Source organism: Paracoccidioides lutzii (assembly GCF_000150705.2).
Source record: "Paracoccidioides lutzii Pb01 unplaced genomic scaffold supercont2.2, whole genome shotgun sequence".
NCBI lineage: Eukaryota > Fungi > Ascomycota > Eurotiomycetes > Onygenales > Ajellomycetaceae > Paracoccidioides > Paracoccidioides lutzii.
In genome coordinates, this window is record NW_015440948.1 from 1,432,853 (window position 1) to 1,456,762 (window position 23,910).

General features: G+C 47.1%; 10 protein-coding genes across 10 annotated transcripts; 4 read left to right on the forward strand and 6 right to left on the reverse strand.

Moving 5' to 3' along the window:
* Window positions 1-528: 528 nt before the first annotated feature.
* On the forward strand, window positions 529-1,585 carry PAAG_01104 (proteasome component PUP1; the record flags this gene model as incomplete). The annotated part of the gene is made up of 3 exons (XM_002797199.1): window positions 529-654; window positions 730-777; window positions 929-1,585. The coding sequence occupies 3 exons, from the start codon at window positions 529-531 to the stop codon at window positions 1,583-1,585; spliced, it is 831 nt and encodes a 276-aa protein (XP_002797245.1).
* A 474-nt stretch (window positions 1,586-2,059) lies between these two features.
* Window positions 2,060-4,498, reverse strand: PAAG_01105 (hypothetical protein; the record flags this gene model as incomplete). The annotated part of the gene is made up of 2 exons (XM_002797200.2): window positions 2,060-4,122; window positions 4,183-4,498. The coding sequence occupies 2 exons, from the start codon at window positions 4,496-4,498 to the stop codon at window positions 2,060-2,062; spliced, it is 2,379 nt and encodes a 792-aa protein (XP_002797246.2).
* Window positions 4,499-4,864: 366 nt separating this feature from the next.
* PAAG_11209 (hypothetical protein) lies at window positions 4,865-5,071 on the reverse strand (the record flags this gene model as incomplete). The annotated part of the gene is made up of 1 exon (XM_015846901.1): window positions 4,865-5,071. One exon carries the CDS (start codon window positions 5,069-5,071, stop codon window positions 4,865-4,867), a length of 207 nt encoding a protein of 68 aa, XP_015703508.1.
* Window positions 5,072-5,428: 357 nt separating this feature from the next.
* PAAG_11210 (hypothetical protein) lies at window positions 5,429-6,702 on the reverse strand (the record flags this gene model as incomplete). Its single annotated transcript, XM_002797201.2, has 2 exons — window positions 5,429-5,764; window positions 5,806-6,702. The coding sequence occupies 2 exons, from the start codon at window positions 6,700-6,702 to the stop codon at window positions 5,429-5,431; spliced, it is 1,233 nt and encodes a 410-aa protein (XP_002797247.2).
* A 381-nt stretch (window positions 6,703-7,083) lies between these two features.
* PAAG_01107 (hypothetical protein) lies at window positions 7,084-8,256 on the forward strand (the record flags this gene model as incomplete). Its single annotated transcript, XM_002797202.1, has 1 exon — window positions 7,084-8,256. The coding sequence occupies one exon, from the start codon at window positions 7,084-7,086 to the stop codon at window positions 8,254-8,256; it is 1,173 nt and encodes a 390-aa protein (XP_002797248.1).
* Window positions 8,257-9,056: 800 nt separating this feature from the next.
* Window positions 9,057-10,745, reverse strand: PAAG_01108 (hypothetical protein; the record flags this gene model as incomplete). Its single annotated transcript, XM_002797203.1, has 5 exons — window positions 9,057-9,775; window positions 9,904-9,924; window positions 10,075-10,215; window positions 10,281-10,448; window positions 10,649-10,745. 5 exons carry the CDS (start codon window positions 10,743-10,745, stop codon window positions 9,057-9,059), a joined length of 1,146 nt encoding a protein of 381 aa, XP_002797249.1.
* A 3,748-nt stretch (window positions 10,746-14,493) lies between these two features.
* Window positions 14,494-16,905, reverse strand: PAAG_01110 (mitochondrial intermediate peptidase; the record flags this gene model as incomplete). Its single annotated transcript, XM_002797205.2, has 1 exon — window positions 14,494-16,905. The coding sequence occupies one exon, from the start codon at window positions 16,903-16,905 to the stop codon at window positions 14,494-14,496; it is 2,412 nt and encodes an 803-aa protein (XP_002797251.1).
* A 419-nt stretch (window positions 16,906-17,324) lies between these two features.
* PAAG_01111 (hypothetical protein) lies at window positions 17,325-18,072 on the forward strand (the record flags this gene model as incomplete). Its single annotated transcript, XM_002797206.2, has 2 exons — window positions 17,325-17,327; window positions 17,404-18,072. 2 exons carry the CDS (start codon window positions 17,325-17,327, stop codon window positions 18,070-18,072), a joined length of 672 nt encoding a protein of 223 aa, XP_002797252.1.
* A 378-nt stretch (window positions 18,073-18,450) lies between these two features.
* PAAG_01112 (hypothetical protein) lies at window positions 18,451-19,632 on the reverse strand (the record flags this gene model as incomplete). Its single annotated transcript, XM_002797207.2, has 3 exons — window positions 18,451-19,233; window positions 19,308-19,391; window positions 19,459-19,632. The coding sequence occupies 3 exons, from the start codon at window positions 19,630-19,632 to the stop codon at window positions 18,451-18,453; spliced, it is 1,041 nt and encodes a 346-aa protein (XP_002797253.1).
* Window positions 19,633-20,031: 399 nt separating this feature from the next.
* PAAG_01113 (trimethylguanosine synthase) lies at window positions 20,032-20,968 on the forward strand (the record flags this gene model as incomplete). Its single annotated transcript, XM_002797208.2, has 4 exons — window positions 20,032-20,111; window positions 20,193-20,291; window positions 20,353-20,645; window positions 20,718-20,968. 4 exons carry the CDS (start codon window positions 20,032-20,034, stop codon window positions 20,966-20,968), a joined length of 723 nt encoding a protein of 240 aa, XP_002797254.1.
* Window positions 20,969-23,910: the final 2,942 nt, after the last annotated feature.

Consider the following 23,910-nt stretch of genomic DNA (forward strand, 5'->3'; position numbering starts at 1 on the left):
GAAAATCTTGCTGGCGCGTGCTTCCCCAAAGGCGGAGGGGAAAGAGATGAAAAATGGAGAGGAGAAATGCACGCTGGCTGAACTGGAGGAGATACGCTATGGGATTAGACCATACCTATTCACAGGCGTGGGTAGAGAGGTGGGGCGCAAAGAAGCATATGTATGTGCAGCGTTGTGGAGTACAAATAGATACGTGCTGTTGTAGCTGTTATCGTTGAGGCTCTTGCAAGTAGATTTTCCTTATGAGTGAAGAGGTTTGAACGTGATTGGTCGACCCATGCGCGACCCAGGCAAAGGTCAAGCTTCGTCAAGTTGCTAGACTTAAGAGGAACATCAACCCTTAAACCACGTACAAAAAGGACATCTATATCTACACACTGCGACACTGGACATACTAATTGCTTGGGGAAGCTTCTGTCCTTGTTTTCTGACTATACTCTATTTCGACTACTGGAGATACTGCCTTCGTCCCTTTCCCACCGCAACCACCACTTCTCTGCCCTGCTTTCGTGAGCCTCCACCCTCACCATGCCAGGCTTCGATTTCTCCAACTACAACCGCAATGTTGCTCTGCATGCAAAGGGCGTGCCTCTTCCAAAAGCTACCAGCACAGGTACAACTATCGTTGGATGCATTTTTGACGCGGGCGTTGTGGTAAGCCTGTGCTGACCATCAGAGCATCCTCGTGCTCTAACCACCAACTAATACTGGGCTGGTTCCGATATACAGATTGCAGCCGATACCAGAGCTACCAGTGGACCCATCGTCGCTGACAAGGTACTTACCCATTCATGCGAAGTCCATGAACTGTAATTTTAAACTCTCCACGCGCGTGTTATATCTGTTTTACCTGTCGAACCATTGTCGCCATGCTCCGACCAATCGCGCACTCCCCATAACTACGTAAAAACTAACCCCCATATTCCAGAACTGCGAAAAACTCCACTACATCACTCCAAAAATCTGGTGCGCTGGCGCCGGCACAGCAGCAGACACAGAATTCACCACAGCCCTCATGAGCTCCAATCTGGAACTGCACGCCCTCTCCACAGGCCGCTCCCCGCGCGTCGTCACCTGCTTGACCATGCTGAAACAGCACCTGTTCCGCTATCAGGGCCACATTGGCGCTTACCTCGTCGTCGCCGGTGTCGACCCAACAGGAGTTGGCCTGTACACCGTCCACGCCCACGGCTCGACAGATAAACTCCCCTACGTGACCATGGGCTCCGGCTCGCTGGCAGCCATGTCCGTTTTCGAGACGATGTGGAAACCCGAATTGAATAAAGATGAGGCGGTGAACTTGTGCTCTGAGGCGATTTTGGCGGGTATCTTTAACGATTTGGGATCAGGGAGTAACGTTGATGTCTGTATTATTTACAAGGAGAAGCCGACTCAGCTGCTGAGGAATTTCATTAAGCCGAATGAGAGGGTGAGGAAGGAGAGGACTTACCGGTTTGCTAAGGGGACGACGGCGTGGCTAAATCAGAAAGTCATTACCAAGGCGGAGATTAGGAGGTATATCACTGTGCAGGAGTTGGAGGGTGAGGAGCCTGTTGTTGTAGAGAAGATGGATGTGGATTCTTGATTTGAGTATCCCTTTTTATGATATACCTTTGTTTCAGTAGAACGATTAGTGTTTTTTTTTTTACCTCTTTACACGTCTCCTTAAACGAATGTGTTCCTTATTTTACTTTCGAAGGCCCTGCCTGTCTTCTCCCGATCAAGCGCTCGTTCAATGAAATGGGATGTTTCCCACAGTGACATGATAGAAAATTCAAAACATAAAAGCAAATTGATCTACTTCAGCTAAAAAGTTGACGAGTCACGAATCTGACGTAAATATTTCTATATTCTCGATTTAATGTAGCAAAGTCATGTTTTAGAATAGTAGCCACTCCATATGGGAAAAGAGGTAGAAAGACTTCCAACACTGAAAATATTAGTATAAAAACCCCTTGCGTATTACTCCAAATGTAAAACGCCATCTAAAATCACAATTCTTTATCTACACTCAACATTTCCAGAATTTCTCCCATCAAAGTAACAAAGCCAGCTCAGCTCATGCTATCTCCACATCCATAAGCGCTTTCGCAACAGCTGCCCCCTCCGCCTCTGCAACCTTCTTCATAATAAACGCAAACTTAGGCTTAGACACCGGCTGTCCCGCCTCACGATACCGCGTGACCCCAGCCTGGTAAAGCGCCCTTGCTAATACGGGAGCCACGGGCCCATGGTGCTGGACAATGAATAAATACACCCATTTTGTTAGCCGCCAGGAGGACGTCGGTGACACTGTTGTTGTGCATGAGAACACAAGGGCAAGAATATGTAGCATGCGCAGGCATTCGGTCGGGTTGGGGTACAAACACGGATCCGGCGGTGGAGAACCAGGCTCTGTCGGGGGGTACGGTGTCGTGGCTGATTCCTGCCAACAGCGAGATAGGGCAACTTTCAAGGGTGTGTGGCGACGGAGGAGGCGGAGAATGGCGCTGCGGGGAATCGTGCCGGATTCTGTGTAGGAAATGATTTGGCGGATGAAGGAAAGGGAGGTGACGTCCGTGGTCTTGGCGAGTTGGTTGAATGTTGAGTATAGCGTCGCGCGGTCTCGAGAGTATATGGGAAAGTACGGGAGGATTTCTTCTATGGATTTGGGGCTGTGGGTTGGATCGAGGAGTTTAGTTTTTATCGCGGGGTCGAGGGATTGTGGGCCACCAGAGTGACCGTTTTGTTTGTTCCAACGGAGTTGCTTTTGTGCTTTAGCGAATTCGATGTCTGCGGCGTTTGATAGCACAAGGTCTGTGGCAGGCAGGTTGCGAAGACAAGAGCATTGAAGGTATATTCGTAGTCGAGTGAGGATATCTGTTCCCTTGAATGGGCCCGACGTTCGATCAAGGTAGGATAAGAGACGCCGGAACACGTTCTTTCGGCGGAAGTCTAGTATCGAATAACTGTTTGTCGTGTGTCCAAGAACTGCCACAACCCACAAATGAAGCAAATGCCTATGGCGATTGGAAACGTTTAACCCATTCTTGTCTAAAAGTGGTAAAGCCAAAGTCGAAGCGGATTCAAGGTTACGCCTTGAAGTAGCACTAAATAATACCAAATCGTTGTCGAGTCGACATAATACCCAGTACCAAATGCTCAGGGATTGGTCTCTCCATTTGTTATAAATTGGTGAAAATATTAGTAGTTCGGTTATTCTTATGATGTGCGCGATAGCAGCCTCCGGGGAACATGCATCTAGAAGTGACTTTGTGTAGCTTAGGATGCCGTGCAACTCGTCATTGATCATATCTATCTTCGCTGATTCCGGGACTGCGGCGGCGGTATGGACAACGCGGCGCAGAAGAACGTCTGTTATTAAATTAAAAACAGACGTTGATGAGCCATCCCATGCGTGAATAACGTCCATGCACAGCTGGGACAAACTGCCAGGCGGCGACGCTTTTAAAAGTTCATCCACCCATAAAGCCATTGTTTCTCTGTCAAGATCACGGGGAGATAAAACAGAAGATGACTCGAGTCCATCCCAAACAGCTTGATAACATATTGCGACGTCCCCCCAATTGGCTTTTCCAATCGTGCTTTTTCTGTGCCCCAGGGTTTTTGTTTTAATTGAAGGTATAAGCTTGATGATTTTGCTAACCTCTTCCACAGGAACAACACCTAGCATGATGGAACGTTTCAGAAAACGGAAATGAGCATATAAACGAGATTTCCTTTCGGTATGCAGAACGCAATGTTCGACCAAAGTCACGTAGTTCTCCGCTGAAGGAATATTCAAGGAAGCATCACTGAAAAAGCCGTGCAGATCGTCCATATCCCATCTCCTAGACCGTCCGCTTCGGTTTTGAGCGAGAAGGATCTCAGAAAGCACAGTTCGGCTGATGAGAGGTTGTCCCCGCGGGTCGATGCCCAAAGCAAAGATGCGTTTCTTGAACTCGCTTAGAGAAGCAGACTCCCGTACTGAGGAAGATAAGTGCATCTTAATAGAATTGTAATCCATATGAGAAGTCGAAACAGGATTGTCAGGAAGAGAAGCGGGTTTCAAAGTATCAGGTGCACTTTCAGCGAATGGCAGCGAAACCAGAGGCGGAACGTTGTGTAGATATGGAAAAGTCTCTGTGCTTTACATTAGTTTTCGGTGTATATAATCAGTATTAGCAGTCGTGTCTGCCATACCTTGGGCTTGCAGGGACCACGGTCGCGACGCAATTAACTGGGGCTCCTGATTTGGTTGCGAGGGCTTCCCAAATAGAATTGCGGCTTCTGTTGCGGACGGGGGAAATCCCATGGAGGCCAATGCAGCATGTTTCCGCTTCGAAAGCCTTTTTTGAGCCTCGAGAGGCCCCGGAACAGAGCTCCCATATCGTTTATGGTGTCTTACGAATCGAGAAAACCCCTCAGAAACCAAGTCGTCGCTGATCCAGATATGGTCTGGTCTGGCAGTACTGTGCTGCTGAAGAGCTTGATAGAGCCTATGTCGACATCGAGACATGAGACCACACAGTATGGACTGTCATATATGCAATTGAACTGCGGCAAAGCTAGTTGAGTTCTCTGGGATGCTGTAAAGTGCGAATGCCGACGCCGACGTTGGTTTTCATCAAATCTACTCAAGGAGCTTGTGAAATCGGCTTGGCATGATGACTCAGCTTCGTTCCAAAGTTCCTGTGTTGCGCTCCAGCGAACATCTTATATTGAGGGAGAGAGAAGAAATGAAATAAGGTCATAATGCATTCAATCGATAATCTATGAAAATGTAACCAAAAACTTCCATGCCATATCTGAGATCTCCATATAATGATATTTAATGCTGAATTCCCGTGACCTCCCACTCCATGAGTCAGACCGTCGTATGTGTCTAACTGGTTCCGCGTCCTCTACGTGTATGGACATCTGCCTCTCCAAAGTGTTTGAGGAATCTCCCCCAAACTGCCGAGCCGTCCTTAATTCCAACTGCGATAGGCCACAGAACCCTTGCGGCACCGTCCTCAAAGCCAATGGGGCATCCATCATCCCGCTGATATTCGGGTGCAGCGCTCATATAGCCCGGATCAACTGTATTCATAGCAATTCAATATGTGGTCCACATAGGCGCTGCCTCCGTTTCGGTTATCATATTAATGGCAGTTTTGGACATGTTGGTATGGACGTGTCGACCCATCTTGTGACTATGATTCGGCGTTTGCTCAAACAGTCCCTCCCGCAAGGAGACGTTAATGATGTATCCACGTGGTTTTGCAGGATTAGAGCGATGGGAGGTGCTGCCATATAACCCGGTAGTGATAGGCGCCGTGGGTGATCTTAATGTGGCTCTGCCTCCTGCAATCATGAGGGGCAGTAGCTCGCGGCAAAGAATGAGAGGGACGAAAGCATTGACCGAGTGAGCACTTATCATATCTTCGTATGGTATCTCTTGCAACGTTTAGGTCCAAGATGATTTGCCATTATCTTCTTCCCCACTGATATCACCACAGAGGCCCTTCTGCGGAGGATGTTTAACTTGTTCAAAACCATTGTTGCCGTTCACTGGCGCCCCTTCTAGTAGGAATTGGCTATGTCCTTCAAGTCTAGCGAACCATGAAAGTCCCATCCCTCCTCTTACTCTTGCTTCATATCCTGTATCATTATCCACCAAAAGTCTTCCAGTTCCACTCTGCGTCTGCAGGATATCTTCCTTGTTGACTGCCCTGGACTCTGATTTTAAGGGATCGGTGAGTGTTTGCGCGGCATTATTGATCAGTATATTCAACCCTTCAAACTTTGATCATTGTTTGATTCATCTTTCCATTACGATAACACCTTTTGGACGACTCGGACTAGCCGAAATGCATCTTTGGCACTTCTAAAATCTGCTCCGACAATCTTGAGTCGTGGAGCCCGGCTTTCGAAGTCAGGTTCCTCCTGGTACTTTATCTCGGCGTCTCGGGGATAACGAGTTGATGCAATGACTCTTGCACCACATCTCAGGAGCCGTAGAACAGTATGATAGCCTAGATTTATGCGTCCAGCAGTTACAAGCGCCGTAATGCCTTCCAGGTTGAGATGTTCTGGTAGGGAAGCTTCTGAGCCAGCGAGGTTAAAGCTACCGCATGGGCGGCAGAGCGATGGATATAGACGATGGCTTTCCGAAACCCTGAAGCGACAGATGTAACACTTTCGTCTCCTCCATTTAAGCCATTCCGGTGAGCTGGCCTGAGACATAGATCTGTATTTAGACCTGAGGCCTGGGTCGAGTGAGAGCTGTGCTTCAACAGCAGAGACTATATCTGCCAGTGAACTCAACGATGTCAAATGGGTCATTGAGCTGTGGTCCTGCAGGTAGTCCAGCACCTTCAATGTTGCGTCAAACTCGTGTGTTGATGGAATGATAGCTGATGTTTTCAGTTGGTTTTCACCGTTCAAACCAAAACCACCCTGGCCCATTTGGCTCAGATACGCCTTTATGGATTGTCTAACCGATTCATATCGCAGATGTCTAACTTGCTTGAATCCTTCATCTCCTAGCCCATTGTTGGGATGCAGATGGATCGATATTGAATTTCCAAGGTGCGAGGTTGCCGGAGGGAGATACCAAGCCAGAATACTTGGGATGGCATTGTTTTTGCACAACTCCTTATCACGCCGGATGTGCTCTGCAATCGCGGCAGCATCCTGCAATTCAAGAAATCGATGGCATTCCGCTCCAGATCTCAACATTTTATAAAACTGGTTCTTTTATTGCTGTCTTTCCTTTCCAACAGATAATTGCGTAAAGGAGAAAACGATGTAGAACTTCAACAGGCATCTGGCTAGAGATGACTCAGGTCCATCAGCTTGCTTTCCGGGCGCGCATCGCATTGAGGGCACTTTCATTCGTAGCGAGAGGAGGCTGCTGAGGCAAAAACTAACTGGATGCTTTCTAGTAAAAAAGCCACGGCTGGGGATGCAGCCTCAGGAGAACAAGGCGGTGATATTATTGTGAATGAGTCACTGCGCTTCATAGTCAATATTTGTGCAAGTTGGTGACCCTCCTGTGATGTATACTCATCCAGATTGTAAAAGAGAGTCAACTATTCATCGGCCCAAAAATTACACAAAATGGTAAAGAATTCGAAATTGCGCCCGTCAGCAAGGTTGATTCAGTCATTGTCCAGCACAATCCCAACTGAACTGGTCCATCAAATCTTCGATGACCTGACAATCTATCACATCCTCGTGCTGGCAGCGCATGATGACCCATATCTGAACCAGCGTATCTTCTCATTCCTGGTGTATAGAAAACTGCTCGCAACACAAGAAGATTTTCTAGCCCTCAATCGATACTTTAAGGTCTACACCGACATATACAACCTTCTGCAGCTACCCAAATCTCCAGTAACGTCACCTTTAGCGACTAGCATATCAACGCAGCATGAACCGTTTCTAGGTCCCCTAAAGGAATATCTGCATCAAGAAGTATTTGCCCGACTTAGTGTTTCAACCCAATTCCTCTCACTGCTCGAACCATTTGCCCAGAATAAACTGAAAATATCAACTCACTTCGTAACCGTATCCGGCCTTCAGGGATTCTGGAGGGCTGTCCTATATGCTCAAGAGCAACTCAATGGCACCAAGGCAGTGCAGCTAAGACGAATGGCGGATATCTGCGAAACATACCCGGACCTAGTCTGCAAAGCGACAGATAACCGCCAGACGCGGGTAAAAAATGTCGGTCACATTATTCGCCGTTTTCGCACGGATGCGGAGAAAGCCTCCCGCACTACCGTTTTGCGGATGCGCAAGTACCAAGTTAAGGGTTTACCTTCGGGCTGGCTATTTTGGCCCAAATTGGTACCTATAGTGCCGCTGGATAGAACTCTGAACTTATTCGTCAAGGGGATAATAGAGTTTCCACCCTCGCCAGATGAGCTGATGTCGTCTCACAAACTCACGAGACACAATAACGACATCGTGGAAGCGATGGGGCTGTTACATATTAATTATGGGAAGCAAAATGAAACATCCTCTGAGAAATTACCCCCAGATTCCAAGTCTCCATCCTCCACAACAGCATATTCATATCATAAGTACCCAACACCAATCATACAAGATATATGTACCACAATCAAGGGGTTCGCGAATGTATACATGCCCCCAGCGGTCAGGGATATATACCCGGCAATAAATGTGCCTCGCATAAAGTACACCCCATATTTCGCGTCGCTGACAGCGCGACTCTCATTTCCAGGAGGTTGGCTGGAGCAAAATGTCATCCAGAATGATATGAACTAAAGGACTATCTCGCAACTGAAAGCTGTAAAGGGAACTCCTCATGACGAAAAGGAGTTTGAGTGGCTTGAGGCATTACTGAAATGCTGCCGGTATTTTGAGAGATTGGGATTGGATTGTTAAACTATCATTTGAATGGTTTTACGCAGGAACCATTTTAGGGAGGTTATGATGGTTTACGAGTTCTACGTCGGTATCTTTTAATGAAAGCTACGGCACGTTCCTATAATACCTTATATATTTTTATGGGTAATTCTCGGATAAGAATGTCTAGGTGAAGATAAGAAAAGTCGTTTGTATGCTGACTCCGCATAGCGGAAGGGAAGCTTGGAGCGTCGTGCTCATCGAATTTTCCATTTTGGAGACAGTCTGTGCGACATTCCTTCAAGCATCGATATGGGACCTGGAGAGACGGATTGAATGCTTTTTTTGTGGTGCAGAAAACCTGTTCAAAGATGTGTAAGAAATGAGCTTCAACAACCAGATTATGGCTGATATTGGTGGAATATAAGGGAAATCATCAAGTAATGTAAAGTCCAGATAAGAGTCACCGATATAGAGAGTTACAAACATAAAAATGGTATCCCACTGTCAAAAAAAAATGGGGGGGTTGAAATGCCAAGATATCAATTTCCAGGCAGGATAAGACTCCTTAATATGCAACAATTAACTAACTCTAGTTAGTTAACGATCTGGAAAAGCTGTGTTGAAAGAAGAGCCAAATAACCAAAATCATCCTTTTCCTTTACCATTATGCACACCTCACTCCCCGCCTCCAATGCGCCTCATAAGGGAATTATGAATTACCTCCCCGATCTATTCGATCTCTTAGACTGGTAAGGTTTCCTTGCGGTGATGACATGGAAGTTGTTATATATGTGGTAGCTCCGATCGTAGAGGCTCTTTCGCACGTCGACAAGAAAAACCTCAATCTGATCTTTTGTCCAGCCCAGCCCACGCGCTCCAAAGGGATTATATGAAAATCCTGACAATCCCATCATCCAATTCATTTGATTCCACGTGCCGATTTTCTTTAACCGGGGGTCTCTGGCCCAGTCTGTGACGGGGACTTTCGTTATGCGCTCATGAACGTCCACGTAGCCAGCCTCGCGCATCCACGCGGATATTTGATGTGCAGATCTGACGGGGCGCGGTGGGTTCATCATCTTAGACGTGGACTTCATATGAAGCGTTATCCAGTTTTGAAACGCATATGGCCCTTTACCCTCGGGATGTTCGGGAGGCACGCTGCCATCATCGCACCGGATCGCGATGTCATAATCGTGGCACTCTATGTATCCCCCTGGTTTCAGATATCTGTACGCTGTGTGGAGGAGCTGGGAAAACGAATGGAGAGAACCCAGCAACATTGATGTGTGTATATAATCGAAGTGGTTCTCGGGCCAAAGCCAGTCAGGTTCTTCTGCATCGTCCACATAAAAATGAACATTTTCGGGTACTTGCGTGGGCTGAACAGGTGAAAGGTCTGTACCAACAAGTTGGGCGCCAGGAAACTTTAAGGCTGTTCAGGTTTCGAACGTGATTGTGAGTATTTGACGATAATAGGTGATTAAACAGCATTACCTTAAGGAAGACGGATACCAGAGAGTTGCGAAAGGAAGATGAAGAACGGCAACGGGATTCACATACCCATTTCGATTACCCAAATGCCTGTGTTGAAATGCATTAGCTCCTGGTTAATACAAACCATAGGCTGGTATAACTACCCTATATCTCCAATTTCAAGTTGGCGTGGAAACATTACAGAAATGGGGCAGTTATGGAAACAGTGTATCAAGAAAAAGAAAAGAAATTTCATACCAGAACCAGTTCCTATATCAAGGATGTGCTTTGGATTTACCAGAGGGGCAAAATATATCCTGCCTTGATTGACTAATTTCAACATTTGGTATTGCAAGTCTTGGCGGTCAAGCTCATCCTCATCGTTAGGGTAGATGTACGCTGAAGGTTTTGTAGATCAGAAATAGAGGTAACTTAAACAGTTGGCAGAAGGTTGGTAAACGCACATCCCTCATGATAACGGTGATATCTCCTTCCGTGAACTATAGGATAATCGGTAACACTCGATGTCAACGAGTGTGTTTCACTGTGATCGGTCAATGCTAAGAACTTGTAGCATTTGAAAACTGGTAGGCCCACTAAAGAGATGCATCTGTTCCAAAGGAACGGTTTGACTAAATGTTGGGAGGAACTTCATTAATAGAGTTGTCGGAAGCATATGACAAATGGGAAAATGAGCCAACTGCGGGATGGAAGGCGTTTCAAGAACCAAGGAGACATATCAAGAGTCTGGGGCAAACAAGAAATATGGCAGATTTAAAAGAAAACATAGTCAAGTCTGCAGGAGGAGAAAGGAATAAGAAAGGAATGATACTCGGCAGCAAATTAGAAAAGGGGGGCCCTACTTCCGGAGTTATAAGTCCGTCTTCCCGAGAGGGGGGCCTCTCCTTGATGGGAGGGCTTTCTGACATTGGAGTTCAATCCTTGCGTAGAGACGAGAAAAATAAATGAAAACAAAAAGTACCAGAAGAAATGCCTTTTCAACGAAGAGATATTCTTTACGTAGAAAATGGTAAATGAATCCAGAGCGTCGGGTCCGAGAGGGTGGGTTAGCTTATAATAAAAATATTGCCAGAAGAGCAGCAGGCAGCGCCAACCCCAACCGCCCCTGGGACCGTACGCTTTCTAGAAGCTAAATTTGGAACTCTTGTTCTCACTAACTCAAAAATGGGTTCATATTAAGATCTCAGGCAAACGTTGAACAACTAGCTACCGTCAAGCTCTCCTGCTGCCAGGCACCGAGGCCCAGAAAAGAAAATCTATGGGTCTCAAGTCCTTAGTATTGCGCCGTGTTAAATGCGAAGAACTGCGTAACGGCACATGTAGGGATGGGAAAGTTTGTTATCACAAGGCATGGTTATTATGGGAAGGCTTGGTAACACTGCTATTGCGGTTCGCTTCCTTGATGCCCGTTAGAAGCACTGCAAAGAGAATTTGGAAGCCGAGACCGAAATTTCCTGCACGGCTGGCTCCCTATAGGAGCGCCACAGTAGCTCTTTGATGATGTAGCAAGCCTGATAGGTCTCTCCTCCCTCGACGAGGATGGGTTGGAATGTAAACATACACAAAAGGAGAATAAAAAGTTGGAAAAGCGAGAGACATGAGGAGAGATGTGACCACGTAAGGGAGAAATTAGTAGAATCCGACATATCAGATGTAAACCCGCCAACATGTAAACGGGGAGTCAGTCGAAATCGTTAAAAATCCAAAATGCGCTGCAGGGAAGTACTTCGTATTGCTTTGGGCATCGCGAAAGTCCAGAAGGTAAGGGCCAACCCGATAGCAGATCAGTGACGCCAAATCATGATTGGAAGACCACCAAGCAAGGTCCAGACTGCTTGCTGTGTTGGAAAGCAAACTCTTTACTCGATTCCGGGAGGACAAGTTAGATTCAAGCATTCAGAACAGAGGCGTTGGTTATTGAACCACGTTTTGGGTTTAGCTCCATCCTGCAGACATTCGGCTATCTGGTTTTCTCGGCAGTAGAGTCCACGCAGTGTGAAACTGACACTTATTAAGTCGGATTCAATAAAATATATGAATGCATGCCTGCATCCACAGTCACATAAACTGGGATCTTTAAATAGCTGCTTGTGCTCGGAAATGCTAGAGAGAAAAAAAATCCCAATATGTACCACGTTCTGCGAGGGATATCCGCAACATCCCCGTTTGTGTTTTGAACGTTTTCCTGGCTTTAAGGGCCAGAGGTTCAGAGAACCTCCTGCAAGGTATGTATTGTTGATTCACATCTGGCACAGAACAATACATATTCCGGTGAGCATGAGGTCATTAAACGGCCATAGTGGTCAGAAACGGTCCATCTCTGCAAGTCACCAACAGCATACTGGGATTTTGATTCGCTTCCTACAACAACGATTAGATGCTTCTTCTGCGCGGCAGAATGTATCTCTGGACAATAATGCGCAATGATCTAAGAGCGCCAAACCAGGGAGTAAAATGGAACTCACTCTCATGGTTCAGATGTGTTACACTACCTGTGGGCATTACCGGCCTTTACTCTGTGATTATGCGAGGCCAAAAGGACCTGGAGTAACCTGGGCTTCTCAGGAACTCACTGATGTTATTTTTTTCCTTGCTGTGGTTGAGCCTTCAATCATTGTCATTTGCGGTCAACTGTGGTTCCAGTGAACAAGATTCAGGATCGATTCCCGAACTAGTGAAATACCAGGACGGTGCTTACATAATCAACATCCGGCGCTTGAGGACAACTTTTTAAACGCCATTCCCCCTTGAAAACCTTCGCTGCTAAGACCTCGCATCGAGGTAGTTAGACACGACGAATGGTCAGCGTTGGGGTATGCGCGAGCGGGCTCCTGTGACCGCCAGCAACATCAAGTAGTAAGCAAACTGAGTCATTCGTCAATGTGCTCATTCGTGGACATTGCCTGCGTTCTCCCAGGGAGGCGAAGGAGCCACTTCCATAATGGAGTGAAACATGGAGTTTATTCTTGTACCCTTCCTACCCTCCAGAAAAGAAGGCCCGCAGCGAGAAAGTTGCCTCCATATGCATCTGGAAGAAAGCCTAGGTCACAGGGGGGCAGGTATATCTTCATCCCCAAGGCCGGAAGACAGCAGAGCGCGTTCGATCACATATCTTCCGAACTTCTCTTTTCCCAAATCACCCTTGCATCCCCGCAGAATCAGCCAATACCCGGGGGGAGGGGGGGTGGCAATCATCATGATTCCCCGACTATCAGATTTCTAACCTTCATCTGTACCGTCTATCTCACATCTGGACAATGACCCAAGGGACTGTTCTACCCCGGTTCCAGAAGGTCGCCGTTATCGTCCGTTGAAGAACTGAAATCCCAGAGTATGGCTCTAAACGTTGGATCCAATGTCATCGAGTGATGGAAAATCTACCGGATGATCTCGAGTTTCTGACAGCAAATCTGGGCGTTTTTTTTTTAGTTCTCTTGGTGCTACTAACCCCCAAATTTTAGCAGTGTGGCCACCGAAGATTCTTATTCGACTGGAGGCGTCAGCTCCTGCAAGTTCCTTTGCCAAACTCTCCAAGCTCATGACTTTCCTGGGCTCGTTTAGCGTCTAAACCTGTTTGGGGTATCAATGAACACCAAGGTTGATTGACAACGAGCAAGTATTGCTATCACTGGCCGACGGTGCATAAGCACTTCAGAGTGTGAAAGAGGTCTCTGTCCTATCAGGTTGCTTTCCCCTCCCGTTGTTGAACCGGCCTAACATCTCGCCAAGAAAACTCCGCTATGCCTAACCTCATCTGGGTATGAATAAAGAAAAACTCAAATTGTAGCAAAGGCGATTCCCGTAACAGCCGTTTTTCACGACTATTCTAAAGGGAAGAACGTTGAATGTGTACAACTATCATGAAAAGGAATTGATAATGATAAAACCTCTCTATATCTCTCTATATATAATTGAAGAACGATTTTGAGTGTATGTTTTACACGTCATGTGACTTCTCATCTAAATTTTTGGCCTGCGAGGCTATATTATTGTTATTTTAGTTCGTTGTAGCTCAATTTCATCTACATTTTTTCAACACATTAATTTGATTCACAGTTGCTCTTTTGCTTTATATATGTCTTATTTTCTTATTATACCACTTTTTATCATTTATATGCCTATTTGCTTCTTTCTACTTCTTTAAATATGTTAATCAGTAGTTGTTATATATTATTATATTGTTTATTTTTAAATATAAAATATAAAATTTCCAGATTTATTAATCGTGTTAAAATGTTAGTTTAACTGAAAAGATTCTTCTTATATAATTAGTGTGTTGCTCAAACTCTTAAGCATAAATGTAAAATCAGTCTATATTTGAAATAAACGAAAAAGATAGATTTTTAAGATTTTTCTGATTTGCTGAAGAGAAATTAGATAAAAACTAATATTAAAAAGAAATCTATAGATCTGCTAAAGCATCTTTTCTACAAAAGCTTAGTCAGATTTAGTTAAAGATTAAGTTAAACTCTTAACTGAATCTTAACTGAATTCTATTAAGCTTGTTAGAGAATTAGTTAGGGCTCAACTTTATGAGCTTAGCTAGACTGACCGTGGCAGCAGTAGAGAGAGCCTCCAATGTATATAGATATGGGCGGAAAATTCACAAGAGCCACATTGATGACATATATATGGCACGAAACACGAATCCAGTCACTAACGTCTTTCCGAGCGATCCTGCCCAAGACCCCATCGACCAACTTCAGACATTGCATCCTCCCCCCCCTCGGCCAGCCTCCCATTGGCATTAGCCGGATTCTGGTCGCCCAGAACGCCAGCAATGCATTTCCACCCGTCTCTACCCGCACCCCATCGCAAAAGCTCATTCTTGAATCTCTCCCCAGCCTCTCGGTCCGTGGCTAGCTTTCCTTCCTGGAAAGTCTCAGCCCATAGCTTACTTGCTATGGAGCGGTCGAAGAGGTAGCTGTAGTAGGTGGCGCCGTAGTTGAATAGATGGGCAAAATAACCCTGCCATGAAGTCTGGGATTCTATCGGATCGTAGATGGTGGCGTGTTGCGAGTAGAGGGAGTGGAAGATTTGGGTTGTGTCGAAACCCCCGTGAAGGGGACTGGAGTCATGATATGCCTGGTCAAGGAGCGCCATCATGATCTGCGCCTCATTGTCCATGGCGCCTTGAATATTTTCGTAATTTTCGTGATTGACACGCATCGTTTGGATCATGTCTTCTGGGAGGGGTTGGTTGGTCTCCCAATGACGAGCATAGAGAGATAAAACCTCTGGAGCCATGGCAAAGTTTTCCATAATGATGGAAGGTAGTTCGACAAAATCTGTCGCACAGCGAGTGCCGGAAATTCCCTGGAAATCCGTACGAGCCATGACGGAATGGATAGCGTGGCCCATTTCGTGGAAAAGGTTTTGGACATTGTGTTTAGAAAGAAGCGGAGGCTTGGTGCTGTTTGGGGAAGGATTTGTGAAGTCGCAGATTAGGGCGACTGTTGCAAGTTGATAGAGAGAATTCGTTCCTGGTCGTATTGCCGTTGCCATTCCGTCGTTTGGATGGACATCAGCTGAGAGAGCTGCCTCCGAAATCTCCTCAGGGGATATGACACGGGAGCATCTTAGAGTAAAGTGGGTTGGATGAGGGTTCTTCCCTGGCCGTGAAAAAAGATCACAATAAATGACTGCAATGTGGTTATCAGATTCGTCTAAAACATCCAAGCGTCGAACATCTGGGTTCCATGTCTCTCCAGGACATGTTTCCTTTGGAACGAGACGGACTCCATAGAGTCTAGTGAAAAGTCGCGAGAGACCCTGCATGACTGTTCCCAGCGAAAAGAATGAGCGGTAGAGGCTGATCGCGCCAGATTTTCTAAAAAAGTCATGCTGCGCAGCGTATTTCTCAACGTAATAAGAGAGATCCCAAGGGGCAAATGGTGGTTTACCCTGACCCAGCTTGGCATAATCTTCCATTTTTAAAGCGTCCAAGTTCGCGATCTCTTTCTGGACAAGATTGCGGTTATTCGAATTCAACGCCAACAAAAATTTTTTCACTGACTCGGGGCTTTTAGCCATCTTGTCACTCACTGCCATATGAGCATAGCTTTCGTAGCCGGTCAACTGAGCTAACTCGGCCCTCAATTCAAGTAAACGTGTCAGACGGTCAATCTGGGCATTTGATGTCTTGCGAGATGTAAGATAGATTTGCTTCCGTGTATTCTCATCGTGGACGGATTTCAAGGCTATAATTGGCATGGTGTCATCGATTGGAAGTCGAACGCTCGTCCACCGTCGCATCCTTTCCACCAGTGTAGGATCCATTCCCTGTAGCTTGTGTATGTCGAAAGACAGGTGGTTGATTTTGGGTTCCATACCATTCACAAAGTTAAACCCCGCGGCGCTGATATCATTCCAGAGGTCTACAAAGCGCTTTTTCTTCTCAGGAGGTAAATGGATGCCGGACTTTATAAAATCCTTAACCAGCAGCTCTGCCGTTACCTTTTCCTCGTGGCTCCAATGAGCAGAAATTTCAGGTTCCGACATAGCCCACTGAAGCTTGTCATTAAGACGAGTCTCGGTATTCAGGACGTTCATGTATTCGAATACGATGGAATATGCTCGTGTAGCAGCATCTTGTATGGCGGGGTTGGGATGGTTCGACCTCATGAAATCCGCCATATCTATCACCCGGCAGAGCAGGTCGCTGAGACGGTCAAGATCCTTCACAATCCTCCTGTGTTCATCAACGGTTGAGGCCTGAAGTACCTTAGCCATGATCTCCTGGCATTTCTGCAGCGAAACGGAGGCAAACTTCAGGAAGCCTTCTGGGGATGTGAGGTATTTGTTCCGCAGCAATCCCGTTGGAGACCGGCTCTTCCGCTGAGAAAATTCCCGCCAGAACGGCTGAGAATCAAATATCATCCGTAGGGTACTATCATCGTGACGCTTTGCCGCCTCGTTCCCAGCAACAGCAAAATCCAGCACATTATTGTTGGGGGTTACTATGCCGGCGGCGGCTTGGTTGTGGATGCGACGGTTGATCTGGGCGCGATGATGTTGTAATATGCACCGTCGACAAGTCCATGGCTGCCGTCGGAGAATCTTAAGCATCTTCCGGGGAGTATCATCAGCTTTTCGAAGCGAAAGAAAACGGAACGCTGTTAAAAAGTCAGGTCGTTTGGAGTTTTTGCTAACATGAAGAGGTTGGTAGCTGAAGATTTCTTGTTTCTTAGCCCAACAACCATGGATATTCCCATGTTCTGATTCCCGGAGCCAAGCGATATTTGCCAAGCCTGGATTTGGCGCATATTCCTTGCAACGTTCAGTCCAACATCGTAAATATTCGACATTCTTTTTTTGTTCCTACGCATTGAGCGCCAATTGGACAGCAACGTCCATTAATCGCAGGATCTCCTTGCGTTCAATATTCTAGCAGGTATGGTCTACTTCTCTATTTCCATGATAAAGCTAATTCAAGGACAGGGTTGTCACCGGAGCAGCAGCTCACTCCCTCGACGACATTAGACGACATGGTACGGGGATCCTCTTGGAATACAATGAATCTAAGTTGGCTAGGAGCATGGATTATAGACCTAACCATCTAGTCAGTCACACCGGAAACCCATTTACGAGGATGAATCCCCCGCGGTTCTGGCGGAAAAGCCACAATCCGGTCCCCAATCCCAACCTCAATCCCAGTTCCAAGAAAAAGAACCACAGCAACCCTTCCTCTCCACGAAAACACTTCGAAGGTCCTTTGCTACCTCAACAGGAGACCTACTAGCCCCACAAGTCCGCCAGGCCCGCCTCTTCCTGTACTCACACGCTCTCGTCGCCGAAAACAAATTCAACAACGCCCTCTCACGCGCCCTCAATACCGAAACCCGCATCGCCAACGCGATAGCATCACTGGCCCCTTCGCGTGAATCTGGGGAGCGCCTGCTGCCCGGTAGCATCTACGTGCTTGTAGCTTCCATGGCCGGATCAATTGTGTCTCGGAACCGCGGCATTTTCCTACGGACGACGACGCCGCTTGCTGTGGGCATTGTGGCGGCCTGGACACTTCTGCCCGTCACGATGCAGAATGTGTCGAATCTCGTGTTTGAGTATGAGAAAAAGATTCCCGGGGTTGCGGAGAAGCATGTTCAGCTTCGCAATGCTGCGGAGGATTCGTGGAGGAGGGCTGTTGCGCACAGTGGCTATGGCCGGGTTTGGATGGAGCGCAAGATCGGACAAGGGAGAGGAAGGCTGGAGGAGTGGGTGAGGAAGGGGAACTAAGGCACCCTCTCTCAGGGCCTTGTTTCTAAAAATGAGAAAAAACAAAAGTTAGTCAGAACGGCGGGCTTTACCATCTTCCATTGCTGTTACTACAGCTCTCTGTATATGTAGAGACTTCTTTTAGACGTGCATTTGAGCACCAGATGTACTCCTTTTGACTTGCCGATAATATAAAAAACTACAATTAACAGATGAAGACTCATTTGTCATTAGCTATACGTTGCTATTCATAGTAATACTACAAAATTAGGTATCCCAGCGTGAGAAATAGATTAACCCTACCATATCTTCAAAACGGAGAATAATATTTAACTCCATACGCCGAGTCCATGCCACCTACATAACGTAATCCCCTCTATGGAAGAAAAAAATAAATATCTATCCCGTCGTCTCAGTGTTATCCGTTGCGGTTGCCTGTGCTGGAGAAATATGATCTCCGCTAGTTTTTGGTGGTGGAGGTATTGGCGAAGCATGCCTCGATGATACAAAGTCCTCCTCTTTACTTCTCTGCTCGCCTTCACGGAAGTAGTCATCAAATGCTACATGTCCGCCATGATGGGCATGGCGGGGCTTACGGCCATGCCTCACTTGTGCTGAATTTGGTGCGTTTGGGTTGCTCAGCGGTGAAGTTAAGGGAGGTGGAGAAACCATATTGGCGGGTACAAGGAAATGGTCCCCAGGGCCATCGGATGGTACAGGTTCATTTCGTCCACGGTGTTCCTCGTGTTCTTGTGTTTCGAAAACAACTTCTCCTGGCCCCTCCACCGCCTCTCCTAAGCCTACAGGCAGTCTGTGAAGGGCACCATACCCCAGCACTGCGCCCAACGCACCTTCTCCGCCCCATCCTCGTATGGGAACGAGCTCGACCTCCCTGACAACGTCAAAATCCCTGTTATATACCCATAGCACAAGGCTTCGATTCAAGTGATCCTCGACAAGTTCGCCAAGCGCAGATTCCCCACGGAGGGTCCCGCTGGGTGTTCCGAGTATATAGTCTGAATGCGGGAGAAGCCCAGCCTGATAGGCTGGACTCAACGTAGAAGGGATCTCTGTAATGTGCCATATATGTTGTGTCGATGAAAGAGGGGAGAACTGGAAAGTCACACCGAGGGTGGGGTTATCGGAGGGAATGGGTATTGACAAGGTATGTGTCCGTTGGCCCTGGAGGCATTTGTCAGTTGTAGAATGTTCGCGACCAAATCAACCACCTGGCCAAGAGTTTCAGAGCAGCACACCTTTGCACTCCAAATCTCGAAAGAGACGCTAGATCCTGCGCAATTGCGAATCTCAGCTGCGAAAAGTTTCGGGTCTGGTTCGTCCTACGAGAAGTGTCAATATGTAACAAACAGCTGTTGAGCTGTTGTCGTAGAAGGGCAAACCCCGTACAATAATGTGTCCGTTTATTCCAATTACAAAGTCGAACCAAGGTTCCAGAGGGAGTTCTGGGTCTTTATTTCGAAGGACCTGGAAGCCATGAGGATTGTCTCTGAAATAACTCTGTTGCTGCTGCGCAGGCTCCGAGTCGAGACGGGCAATGAAACGATTGAGGGCGCCGAACATGGCACGTATTTAGTTCAAAGGCTTCGACTAAACAAAATACAAAACCGTATAATATACCCTAATTGTGTTGATTGTCCCTGTAACAGTCATAAGCAGGAATGAGTATTGTCGCATTGGCCGTTGTAAGTCATAGGCTGTCTTCGTTTGTTCGCCGCAAGCAGCGAGCATATTTGAGGTTCAAGACGGAGGATGCAAACAGCACAAACATGCAACTACTGCTTCATTGTAACTAATTTGTTTGTCAAAAACGTCGAAGACATCGAGATTAATTCGATTAATTCCTCAGACTTCTCATAATATATATGCCCTGTACAGAGGTACGCAGTGAATTACATTACTAGAGCTACGTTATGGAATCAGGCTCTGGAGTAGCAGGAATCTAATCATTTTCTTGCTGGCATGGCGAGTTCGGTTGATGAACCGCCTGCAGGAGCCCATCACTATTCCAGCAGAGCAGAAGTTCCTACAGATATCCGAAAGTGAGTCCGATATCTGTTTGTATGGAGTATATTCCTGTAACTTATAAGGCTATTTCAGTCAAACTAACCCCGATAGAATAGCTACTGGGCCCAGCGCTACACAATCTTCTCCAAGTATGACGACGGTATTTGGTTGACGGATAATGCCTGGTTCGGCGTCACCCCAGAGCCAATCGCACAGTAAGTAAATCGGATCGAGCAACTAAATTGGCTGGAGTCTCCATTCTAACTTTTTTCCAAGGAAAATCGCACAGCATATGGCTGACTCTGCTCCTAAGGACAGAAACATACTTGTAGACGCGTTTGCTGGCGCAGGTGGTAATACCATCGCATTTGCGCAATCTGGAAGATGGAAGAGAGTATACGCCATTGAGAAAGAACCTGCCGTTCTCCAGTGTGCAAAGCACAATGCCAAAGTGTATGGCGTGGATGACAAGATTACTTGGTTTGAAGGGGACTGTATGCAAATTCTTAAACATCAGTTGAGCGTGCTGTCGCCCTACAGTGTAATTTTTGCAAGTCCGCCTTGGGGAGGTAAATCTAAATCCATGTTCATCCCTCTTGAAGTCCAACCTGTTATATTTTTTTAACGAGTTGCTGTACCAGGGCCTGCATATCGCGCTGATGATGTATTCGACCTATCGACTATGCAACCGTACTCCCTAGCAACACTCTATTCCGAGTTTTCAGCATTTACTGAACATCTAGTTTTATATTTACCGCGCACATCCGATCTGAGGCAACTTGCAACAATTGTCAAGGGTGGGAAGAAAGCCTTGGCCATGCACTATTGTATGGATGGGGCGAGCAAGGCGTTGTGTATTTATACAGGAGGATTCAATAGCAATTCGCTTTAAAGGGAAACATTCATTGATTAATTCACTGAGGTGGTTTCTTCACTAATCCCTTTTTCGTATAGATCTAATACTCTTCTGCTAGAATACCTCCTCAGTCAGTGAAGCAAGTAATTTGAATCCGCAATTACACCAGAAGTTAGGTAATACGTGAATAATGCATATGAACTACTCCCATCAACACAGCCTCATCCATGTATATTTATTGTGGTGAGTTAACTACATAGAACACCTTGTGAGCTGCCAGTTCACAGATCCTCGTATCACGTGACATCCTCCATCTCCGCCGCTTTTGGCCTCCCTCATCCACAATCGAACCATACAAGCTTACACACAACGTCACGATCGTTATACAAAAACATCTTAATCAATCCTGATCACATCCCTATAAGCTCTCTCCCATCCCCTCAGGCAGCAAGCCTGATGGCGTGCCGACGCAGCGCCGCCAGCGCGCCCAGCCCCCCAACACCACCGAACGCGTCCCGAGCCTTGACGCGCATCTGCTCCCCCATACGCCGTCCACCCAAGAGACCCCATCTCCTCACCCCAATCGCCCGCCGCACATGTGAACTGAATGACATGGAGTCTCCAAGCTCCCCTACACCAGCAGGCAGCTCAAATAGCAGAAATGTCGCACCAATTCACCTCAACCTACGTGGCCCGATGGCTAGCGATCTCCTAGCCGCCCACGAGGCTGAGGCACAGAAATCCCATGCAGAAGCACTAGCGGCTGCAAATATGCTTGATCGGATTGAAGAAGACCTAGATGTCATGAAGGCAAAAGGCCTATCAAGGGCACTGGCCCTTGGAGCCGCTGTGAAGGCGTTAGTCAAGGACTGGTACAATGGAAGTCTAGAAACAGCTAAGCAGTCCACCACAATCAAGCCTGCTGGCTCCACTGGTGCAAATGATGCAAGAGCTCCTACCTACGCAAAGACAGCTGCAGACAGCACCAATGTAACAAAAACACCAGCAACCATACTGCAGAAACCCCTGCTTAGGAATAACCCCAGAGAAGGAAAAACACCACGAATCCTCGCGCGCCTGCCTTCAGATCATCTAGCTCGCAAAGCAAGCCCAATTGCTACTCTTAGAAAGCTGAAGGCGGAACTCCCAGGGCCTTTGGCAGCAGCCATCACAGCAGTTCAAGCCATCCCCACAGGCATTGCCATCATTCCTAGAAGCTTGCAAGACATGGAGGCCCTGCTAGCCCAAAAGAATGTTTTAGCAGCCACCCTCACCAATACTCAGATAGAGAAGGAAGAACATTGGATCACCTGCCTGATTCCTGGGCTGCCCATGGAGATTAGTGACTATGGTGGTGGAACTCTGCGTCTCTCAGCAGAATCCATGACAGAAGAATTCACACTCCAAACCAGAATCAAGCCTGTCCAGAGTCGCTGGGCAAAAATACACCCTGGAAACCCAACAGCCACTCTTATATTACACTTTTCACAAGAGACAGCAGTAAACCTGCCATCAAAAGTGGAACTATATGGATACCAAAGACCAGTGATCAGAAAGGCACCTAAGGTCAAAATACAACAATGCAGCAAATGCTGGGGATTTCATCAAGAGAGATACTGCCTCCGCGTCCCTCGCTGCAAAAAATGCAGTTCTAAGAATCATGTGAAAGGAAATCCATCCTGTCATAAGGAGAATGAAGCATGTGGATGCCCCAATCACTGCACTAACTGTCTTGGACCACATGCCGCGGATGATCCATCCTGCCCCGCCAGACCAGGGATAAAGAATGGGACTGTTCAAAGGCACTCAAGAAACCAGCTGAGGGATATCCGCAATGCACAGAGTAAGGCATACTTGGCCAAGGCAAGTAACAGCAAATGCGGTGGTCGAGGGCCATCAGCAGACCTGAGGTTGAATGATTCTACTGAGCGTAGATCTAACCTCACACCAACATCAAACACAGCACCAAGCACAGCATTGAGCACAGCATCAGGCACAGCATTAGGCATGGCGCCCAACCCAACATCTAATGCAACACCCAACACGTCATCTCACGCAACAACACCCTCCTTTCAGCTACTCAATGAAGAAGAACTCTAGATCTCCGCAATTCCTGCAGATTATGCAAGTCAACGTAGGAAAAGGGGGCCCAGCACACGAGACGGCCCTCAATCTAGCGTTTGAAAGAAAGACTGACATCCTTCTCATACAGGAACCCTGGATTCACAGGAACTTAAGCCAACGCATCTCCAAAAAGCACCCAGCATTCAACTGCTTTGCCCCAATTGAAAAGTGGGACAGGAAGCCACGGGTCCTCACCTATGTGCGTAAACACCCACAAATCCATGCTCATGCAGTCCCAGGCCCCTGGGCAGAAAACCGGGACATCCACATGCTGCACATACAGGCCTGGGGTCTACAGCTTCAGACAGTCAACATATACAATGCACCCCCAGGCGCAGAGGATCCTGGACAAGGTGTGGGCTGTCTTCTCTCCTGGTCTGTCCCAGCACTCCCGTTGCTCCTTGCTGGCGACCTCAATATCAAGCACCCCGTGTGGCAACCAGGAGTGCCTCCAAGCATGTGGGCGGAACCATTCCTGCAATGGACCATGAATTTCAACTTTACTCTCACCATGGACCCAGACACTCCCACACGTGGGCATAACATGATAGACCTGGCCTGGGCCACCCCGGAATTAGTTATCAAAGGAGTGGACACACAGGTGGACAGATCCCTTTACACTTCCTCTGACCACCAGACTCTTCTCACCAAAATCAGCCTTCCACAGGGCGCAAGGCCTGACAGGCCAACCCATTTTTTCCGTCTCGACACCATGAATGAGAAGGTCTTTAACCAGACGCTGGAGGCCTATAAGCCAAAACTAGACAAACTATGTGATATCCCAGAGTACCCCAATACAGATCAGCTGGATGCCCTGGCTAAAGGTATCACAGATGCACTAATAGCTTCCCTGG